Source organism: Fukomys damarensis, unplaced genomic scaffold, assembly GCF_012274545.1.
Source record: "Fukomys damarensis isolate Sample0158 unplaced genomic scaffold, DMR_v1.0_HiC HiC_scaffold_35, whole genome shotgun sequence".
NCBI classification, from domain to species: domain Eukaryota; kingdom Metazoa; phylum Chordata; class Mammalia; order Rodentia; family Bathyergidae; genus Fukomys; species Fukomys damarensis.
Window position 1 is genome coordinate 56798087 of NW_022900947.1, and position 9994 is coordinate 56808080.

General features: G+C 36.2%; 1 protein-coding gene across 1 annotated transcript in view; it reads left to right on the top strand.

The window, feature by feature from the left end:
• Positions 1 to 5074: 5074 nt before the first annotated feature.
• Positions 5075 to 9994, top strand: part of Npffr2 (neuropeptide FF receptor 2) — a 23133-nt gene continuing 18213 nt past the window's right edge. The window contains exon 1 of the mRNA XM_010610883.2: positions 5075 to 5402. Within this exon, the coding sequence (XP_010609185.1) occupies positions 5075 to 5402 (328 nt within the window). The remainder of the gene's footprint in view (positions 5403 to 9994) is intronic.

Genomic DNA, 9994 nt, shown 5'->3' on the forward strand with positions numbered 1-9994 from the left:
TCGACCTTTTCATCCTCATTTGCCCTACTGTTTGCCATTGGTAAACTGGAAGTCTGTCTTTGTGTCTTGCTTAAGTGTTTTCTCATTTTTATTTTTGTTGTTGGGCTGTCCTTGGTTTAGTCTCTGGGTTATTACCCAAATCTTCCTGATATAGTTGCGCCCTAGCTTCTTGGTCTCTAACAACCCACAGACATTCTCATCTTCATAACATCAGAGAAAACAGCTCATGGAATCAACCACAATCCTTTATCTCCGCTGATACAATCAACAACACATTAAGATCAAGCACAACTTGGAAACTGACCACCTGTGGTAGTCACTAGTCTATCACCCTTAAATCATTTAAATTAAATTGAAATCAAGAAGAACATGTCTGCAGTGAACAAAATTTCAATATAGTATATTTACCATTTAATGGCTCAGACAGAGCTAGGATGCAAGACCCCTGATCTCAGCTAGCTGATGGCTGAACCCCATGATGCAGACTGACCTCAGGCTGCAAGGCCCAGATTGAGTTCCTCAACCTTCTGAATGGTTGAACTCCACACCATTCTACTACAGGTTTCCCATGCTCTCTTTAAAGATGTTCAAAGTTGGGAACTCAGACCCACTGCAGAGTGGGTCCAAAGACTGGCACAATCAGGAGGTCTGAGAATGCGTGGGTGGGGAGGTAAGGTGAGTTATGGGAGTTCAGGGGCTCCCACGAGGCTACCTTCCTGGCGCTGGAGTGATGGCGGCTGGGGTGAGAGAAGGCAGGGCTTTCCTTCCTGTGGTGGATCAGGGCCCAGGTACCTTCTGGGCAGTGGAGCGATGGTGGCTGGGGCGGGAGAAGGCCTAGCTCAACTTTTTAATGGAAAGATAAAAGGGAAAATTCCTATCTTGTTAAGATTGCCAATTTTCATGGTTTAAGTATTTCTATTTTGTTTAATTTCAAGCATCTAACATAGTGTTGTTGGATGGAATTCATACTACTGGCTCTCACAAGGTATTATGAACAGATTTCAGTACTCTGTTGTGTGTATTTATTTCATTATTGTATTCCTAGTTCATAGAACAGTGCCTACCACACTTTAACTACAATACACATTTTTTCAAATCTATGAATGAACAAAAGAGCTCCCCCTCTGTCCCAAGAGCAGTACAGTGAAATGCTTCTCTAATGAGACTTGCCTTGTGATTTCAGCCCTTAGCTATCCCGGTCATAAATGTGAGTACTTTTTCTGTTAAAAAAAATTAGTATCCAGTATTTGAGATCACTTCTTGACTAAATGTTAATATTAATGCCAAATAAAAAGTATACCACTACGTTAGTCAACTTTCTTTTGTTGGGATGAAACATCTGATATGCACAATTTAAAAGAGGAGTGGTTTAATTTGGCTCATAGTTTTTGAGTTTTAGTCTATGGTCAGGTGGCTCAAAGGCAGAAACTGCATGGTAGAAAGCATGACAGAGGAGAGCTGTTCACTTCTTAGCAGGCAGGAAGCAGAGAGATGTGAAGAATCTGAGGAGGTCACACCTGTAGTGGCAAACTTCTTCCAACTAGGCCCTACCTCCTAAGAGCAAATCATCAACAGATCAATTCACTGTTGAGTAGAACTCCTTCATGATCCAATCACCCTCCAAAAGCCCCACCTCTAAACACCGGAGAATTCTGGGGAACATTTTAGATAGAAACAATAACATTCTACCCCTAACCTTAAAAGGCTCATGTTCATCCAATTATACAAAATGTATTTAGTTTTCGTGTAAGTGTTGCCAAGGTCTGAACAGTTTCAGCTGTAATAAAAAGCCCTTCTCCACAGTCTGCACCAAGGTTCAATGCCCCTATAAAAATTTAAAAGAAAGCTAAATGTTTCCAATATACAGTGGCACATAGTAAATATTTCCATTCCAAGAAGAAGGAATAATTATGTTGACAAGAAAGAGGCATCCATGTTCTTAGATTCCAGGAAAATCTCAGAATTAAAATAAACAGTGATAGTAAAAGCTGATGATCTCTTGAAGAGTCCATAAATCCAAATAAATAAGTGAGTAGTTATTAAATAGTTGAGTTACACTAGAAACAATTCTAATTAATAAATGTAGGATGAGTTCTGGCATTATAAATTTACCACATGACATTTGCCATAGTAATGATAGTTCCAGGAAAGAATCATTAATGACTATTAGAAGCAATGAGAAAAATCTGATTTAAGAAAAAAGAAGTTTCACAGTCTGAAATGATCTCCCAAAAAAGTTCTTATTAACTACAAAGTAAACAGTAACTTTCCCATAACCTGCCAAATAGTACTTTAGTTAAACAAGTAATGGACATTGTGATTAAATGAGTGTCCTTGAAGTTAAGTAAGATGATTGCCTTCCAGGCAGAATATAGTTGGGTCTTATTATTTTACTTTTATCCATTCGGTTGCTCTGACTTTTTATTGGAGAATTTGACCCACTTACAGTCAAAATAATGAATGATAGGTAAGGACTTACTGTCTTTTTGCTACTTGTTTTCTACTTATATTGATACTATACTGTTTCCTGCTGTTTTCTTTTGTGGATTTGTGATTTCCTGTATTGGTATGCTTTAAATTCTTTTTATTTTTGTTTTGTTATGCTCTAGATTTTTGCTGGTTTTTATGATGAGGCTTATATGCAACATCTTAGAACAGCTTATATCAAGTCAACAACAAATTTATTGCATAGAACAATTCCACACTTTTATTGCCCCACAAATATTTTATGTTGTGGGGTATCAGAATTTACATCATTTTATAAAGTTTATTCCTTGAGAATTTACTTTAGCTACAGTTGTTATTAATACTTTATCTTTTAACACATTAACTGGGGATAAAGTTCCTTCATGAACTGTCTTTATAGATGTGGAATATTCTGAATATGGGGCTCAGGAAAAATTCTCTGTTTGGCTTTGTGGAGAGTAAAATACAGGCAGCAGGTGATTCTTCTTCTTAAACTTCTAAGTTAGATTTAATTCAGCTCTGTAAATCACGTGGAGGCCTTAGGGTGGTTCCCAAGTATTGGGGTTTTCAAGGGGTACACAGGTTTGTAGGTAGCTGCTGGTTAAACATTTTTTGAAGGGGAGGGGGACATTTTGCACCTGAGACTTTCAGTTCTATCACCTTGCTGAAGCCACTCAATATAGATGTTTCATATCAGATTTTAATTCCGTGCAGTTTCTTCATGTAGTTCTCATTTTTATTTAGAGAGTTTCTGTATTTTAGATACAAATATCTTCAAACCTTTGAGTGCTTTTTGGAGACTTTGATTGCCAAGTTTTTTTCTCTCTTTTTTTTTTTAATCAACCCAGTAGATATTCTCAATGCCAGGCCCTGCACTCCAAAGATGCGCTCAGCCCAATTACATAAAGCTGAATGCATCTACTCTTACTAAAATTGCTTTTTTTTTTTTTTTTTTTTTTTTTTTTACTTTGCCAGACCCTACTCCATCCCATATTCACTTTGGTTTTTATTTTTTTTCTTCAGGCTTAGGTCAAAGAGGAATTTTTAAAGTAGAAGAAATAAATAACAAATCAATGAAGGCTGCTACAGAAAAATAATTCCTTTTCATCACCTTGTTTTTAGTAACTTACTATCATGTTACTCTTCTCCATCCTCAAAATACAAACAGAAAATCAACCAAAGTCAAAGTATCAAAAGTGATAAATACATAACTTGCTGCTTATTGTAACATCTAGTGAACAAACCTGCCCCTCTAAAATGATGTATATCTGTGCTTGGTGAAAGATAGAAAATGGTAGTGAGAGTGAGGTCACTAAAAGCCTCCAACTTCTTACTAACTACGACCAATAACAGACACATTTCAATTCATCTCTGCCCACTCAAGTTGCATAAAATACTCTCCAAAATGTGGGTATGGAAGCTCAATTGTGTAAGTCCACTGTCAAACTCATTTTTAATTTATGAACATGTATAACCTACTGTGTAGTCAATAACAATCCATGCAGAAAATAATTAACAAGGAGACCCAAGGCTATCCTTAGAAAGGCTCCCTTACAGGGTTGACACTTGATAGGAGTCTGGAACTTAAATAGTAAACCATTCTCTGTGCTGATACAGAATTTCCTTAAGTGATGGAATATGTCTTGTTTATATAAATATGATATATAATATGTCTTGATTATATAAACAACATGGCTTATGTGAATGTCTATTTTCCACCTGGAAACCGGGGATCTTGATACATCTAGAAAGAACTCTATGATGATTTTTCACTGAAAGCCTGGGGTGTTGTGTATCTATATAATAAACTTCCCCGGTAGACAACACTTCACCCATATTGACAAAACTCCTTGATGCAGGAAATGAGTTTTTACTGTGTTACTGCAGTGATCGAAGATTCGTGGGAACTTGTGCCTGCTTTCTCTACTTTCCCCCCACGTGACGTTTTTCTCTGTTGATTTATTCTAAGTCCTTTACTGTAACAAATAGCAGCTGTAAAGCACTACATACTGGGTTTGAAATGGGGAGTGGTCTTTCAAGCTTCTCAAACACAACTTTTGATTGAAATGTCCACATTAAGATGTATGAATTCTCAATAATTGACTAATGCATTCTCTGTGAATGAGACAAGTGAGTAACCTCTGCTGATTTTAAAAGATTAATAACATGGTGGCTGTGTCTGCATATAGACTTTGTAAAAAGAGTATTCAGTTAACTGAGGCAAAGTAGAATAAGGTAAATATATGGGAATTTTGAAAATGCAGACACATATTGTTCAGATTATCACAAAAGCTAGAGATATATAAATTACCCTTATAAAGACAAGTTGGTTTTGGCAGGTTACAGTACAAGTATATCGGGAAATAAAATACATTAGTGATTGCTGTATATGACACAAATTAGTGTTTTCAAATGCTCTTATTTAAAATCTAAATAATCTGAATATCTTATTACTTAGTTTCATGAAAAACTGATGAACTGTTACAAAAAGTCCGTCAGAATTCATTAATATTTTAAAGTGTTCCTCTTATTAAATTCAAACATAGAACTGTGCTCTATTTGTTTCTAATTGTGTTTCTTTTCTGTCTCTCCTTTGTTAAGGTCCATCATGAGTGACAAATGGGACTCAAGCCCTTTTGACAACTGGGATCTCACCTGGAATGTTAATGACACACAGCATCCTCTGGTCTCAGATATTAATATCACCTATGTGAACTACTATCTTCACCAGCCTCAAGTGGCAGCAGTCTTCATTATTTCCTACTTCCTAATCTTCTTCCTGTGCATGGTGGGAAACATTGTGGTTTGCTTTGTTGTAACAAGGAACAAACACATGCACACAGTCACTAATCTCTTCATTTTAAACCTGGCCATAAGTGATTTACTAGTTGGCATATTCTGTATGCCTATAACACTGCTGGACAATATTATAGCAGGTATGTTGGATTATGAGTAATGCAAAGATGATATGGAAAAGTGTAGGCCAGATATCATTGCAGCCAAGACAGGATCTTTCATTCATTCACAAATGTGTATGGAGTCCAAAAACCACCTCTGCCCTTATGAGGTATATATTCTAAAGGACAAGATAGACAATAAACAGACATGTAATTAAAAGTACTTACCAAGAAAAATAAAGCAAGTCAGAGAAACAGAGTAGAGATCTGTGAAGGTTATCAGAGAATGAGATCTAGAATTTCTTTTCAGAATCTTTGAATTTCCTTGAAAGAGAATAAGCCACATACAGTAAAGCAGAAATAGTATTAAGTATATTATGGACTATAAAATTCAAGGATATGTATCTGATTCCAACATAGCATCAAATAAGTTTCCATCTAATATAGAAGAGATATGCAGGCCCTGCTGTGGTTAGCAAGGCAGATTTCTTAGTTTGGGGGGAATGATAGAACAGCCCAAATGATTTCTCAAAATAGGGCAGTTTACACACACAGCATAAGTCATTCTCATTGTGAGTCTCAGGATTCACATGTGGTACTTTTGGGTCCAAAATCTTGCTGCTTTAGCACCAGTTTCTATGCCACAAGGTGCCAGAACACCATATTTCCAGATCCCAGGAGAGTTTCCATGCTGAAGTAGCTTATACGTGTTGTACATATGACTGAATAGTACTCCAAATACTGACACTGAAATCTAAAAAATGAAGTAGTCATAGAACAATGAATATATTAGAGCAGCATACGGCTATCATAGCTTTTATCCTTTCAGGGCACTCAACATCAGTTTGGCAAAGAATATGAAGATAAGCTTTTCTTTGGAGTTTTCCTCTGCTTTTTCCTTTGTCTGGAACAGAAGTTAAAGAGAATTCAGAGTGTTTATTTTATCAGTTACACAGTGCACAGATTCTAAGTTTTTATGATGTTTGTCATTAAACAAATATTTATGGAGGAAGTAGCATGCTCAAGATATTTTGCTAGACAAAGAGAGTTTAAAAGAATTGATAAACAATTATTGTTACTCAGGCAAGGTACTTTGCCAAGAACTGCTCTCAATATTTTCACCCACAAATATTTTATAATTTATTTTCCTTGTTTGGGGTTTGTACATGTACATACCACATACTTTTTTCTCATTGAGTTTATTGGTACTTTTAAAGTATGTAGTGCAGTTACATTCATCATTGGGGTCTTGTACCTTTACATGACAGGTCTTGGTTCTCATTTTCCCCCTACCACTTCCCTCTCTTCATTTACTCCCCCCCCATTTACAACAATTTTCCTTTTTCTCACACTTTTTCTTTTCCATTATTTCCTTTCCCCTACCCTTCCCAATTCCTCTACATCTTTAGCCCCTTTCTTCCTATTTCACATTGTCAGTTATATAATTTGGATCTTATTTACACTTTTAGTTTTTCACACCAGAGAAATTATTCAGTATTAACATATATGATTTATTTCACTTGAGTATGGCCTAAATATGCATTCATTTTCCTATGAATGACTCTAGTTTCTCATTCTTTATGGCTGAGTAGTACTCCATTTTACAGAAAAACCACATCTTTATCCTGTCTCCAAGTGATGCAAAATTGAGATATTTTCAAGTTTCAGCTATTGCAAACTGTGCTGCTATAAACATGGGTGCACATATATCACTGTGATATGATTCTTTTAATTCTTTGAAAAGCTACCCAGCAGAGGGAAAGCTGGGTCAAATGGAACCTCTAGTCCTAGTTCTTTGAGGTATCCCCATATTGATTTCCATAGTGGTTGTACCAGTCTGCACTCCTACCAACAATGGCACAGGGTTCCTTTCTCACCACAAACCTGCCAACATTTGTTATTGGTTGATTTCTTAATAGCAGCCATTCTTTGTGGGGTGAGGTAGAATCTCAGTGTTATTTTCACTGCATCTCTCAAATGATCAGTGACGTTGAAAATATTTTCATATATTTGCTGCTTTTACTTCTTTGTCTGAGACATGTCTGTTCATTTCAGATGCCCATTTTTAAATCTGGTGTTTATATTTTGGGGCTTGATTTTTTTAAATTCTTTATCTATTCTGTATCATAGTCCTTTGTCTGAGAAGTATCTGGTAAATTTTTTTCCCATATTGTAAGTTACCTCTTAGTTCTGTTGGTGGTTTATTTTGCAGTGCAAAAGCTTTTTAATAAGATGAGATCGAAGTTGTTCATCCTTTGTGCTACTTCCTGTGCTACTGAGGATTTATTCATGAAGTCTTTTCTGATGCCAATGTCTTTGAGAGTTTCCTATGCCAATGTCTTCTAACTTATCTTCCAGCAAGTTTAGTGTTTCTGTTTTGATTTAGATCTTTAATCCACTTTGATTTTAGTTTAGTGCATGGTGAAAGATAAGGGTCTAAATTTGCTAAATTTGCTGATGATATGATACTTTAAATTCAAGACCCCCAAAATTCCAGGTGTCAGCACAACCAGGAGGCCCAAGAGAATGGCGGTGATGCTGTAGAGGCACCTGCACCACTGGGCCGTTCTCACTGGTCTGCTCCAATGAAGGCCCTGAGACAATGGAGAGTGGGGGAGTGGGAGCTCCCTGTGCAGCTAGATGTTCCTCACCAGTCTCTACATACCACATCTTAATTCATTTTTCTGAGTGCTAATTACTCTGCCTTTCCCTCAATTTCAATTCCTAGGAGACAGATACTATCAGCTCATCCTTTCCTATAATATATGAGGTTCCAACTATAGATTACTTAAATTTCACTCATAATTCTGCATAAATACAAACATACATTTAAGCACTTCACCTTCTCTCTTTCTATCAATGTAATGACACAATAGTCTTTATTTACACCAATATCCAGAGTATATATTTTTATGTTATGTGTATCTTATCCTTGCCAAGGCAGTGAAGTGCTCTGATATCAATTTCACTGATGAAATGTTTGTTTTCCTGGCTTTACTGAGGACATCATTGAGTTGGAAAGGGACACGAATTCAACAGTCCTACCAAGTTTGTTGCTGAAGCTCTCTGTGTGTGAAGAACAGAAAAGGTGTTTCTTATAGGCTAAGAGGCTTTTTGTAGAAGTTGGTTTTTTGTTTGTTTGTTTGTTTGTTTTTTGCAGGCATTTGAAGGGAATGGGTCAGAGAAACACTGAGCTTGCTGCTTGCTGATATATCTTCTGTGAACTCTGCAACCTACTGACATGTTCTCTGTGACCTAAGTAAAATGAAACTAGTGTTTCTCTAAAATGATGAGGGGGCTTAGTGGAACTGGTGGTGTCCCTGCCTGGGCTCTATCAAGGGTGCTTTGATTTTCTTAGTTTTTGCTGTATACTTATTGATGAGGTGCCTTTAAATTCTCTTCCCAGAGTGTTACTTTCATGTTAGCATCTTCAAATATATCCAGGAATCAATGAACTGCATCTCCTGGTACTCTGACCCTTTCCCTATCTAAGTTTGAGATAAGTGACTGCTATTGGATGTCTCTCCACTGCTTTGGCAGGGATAAGATACATAGAAAATAGTAATGTGTGCTCTAGATATTGATTTAAATAAAAACTATGGTATTTTTACCTTGGTAGAAAGAGAGGTGAAGTGTATCTAGACATGCATATGTTCATGCGGGGGAAGTGAATTATAATAGTTCCTTGTCACTCTTCTGTGCTCCAATGCCTGTGTTCTGCATGTCATGTATGCTTGTTTCTTGGTTTCTTCTTTCCTGATAAATGGACATTGAAATAAAACTCATTTGAGATCTTGTATGTCTAAATATATCTTTATTTTGCCTTGATGCTTGATTATAATTAGGTGTATGAGGAGTTCTAGATTGGAAATTTGTTCCCTTAGAATTTGAAAAAGATTTCTCTTTTGTTATTGCTTTGAAATGTGGAGTTACTGCTGGAGAATCTGGTGTTATTTGACAGTCTCATCTGTTATTCATGATTTGTATCTTTTATTCATAAAAGTTTATATATTTTTATCCCTACTTTTTCATAATTTTAAGAAATATGCATCATAAATCTTTTTGTTTTATATTTATTGCACTGGACACACACTTGCTATTTCAGTTAGAAAACAAATATTCTCCAATCCTGGTGGATTTTCTTGCAGAGTTCTTTCCATTTTTCTTTCTTCTTATATTAACCACAGACTAAAGATTCTGAATTTCCCCTTTTCATATTTTTTCTTCTATTTTCTGTCCACGACTATTCATTTTTCAAGACTATGTCTACTTTTTTTTTCCTTTTGTTCTTGGTACAAGGGATCAAACTCAGGTTCTTGTGCTTGTGCAGCAGGCAGCAGAACCACTAGCTAAATCCCCAGTCCTGACTTTGTGTACTTTCTCATTGAATTTTCTGTTATTGTTAATTTCTGTTATTAAATCTTTTTTTTTTATTGAGTTTATTGGTACATTTAGGGATACAGTACAGTTACATTCATTAATGTCTACTTTTTTTCCTTTTGTTCTTGGTACAAGGGATCAAACTCAGGTTCTTGTGCTTGTGCAGCAGGCAGCAGAACCACTAGCTAAATCCCCAGTCCTGACTTTGTGTACTTTCTCATTGAATTTTCTGTTATTGTTAATTTCTCTGT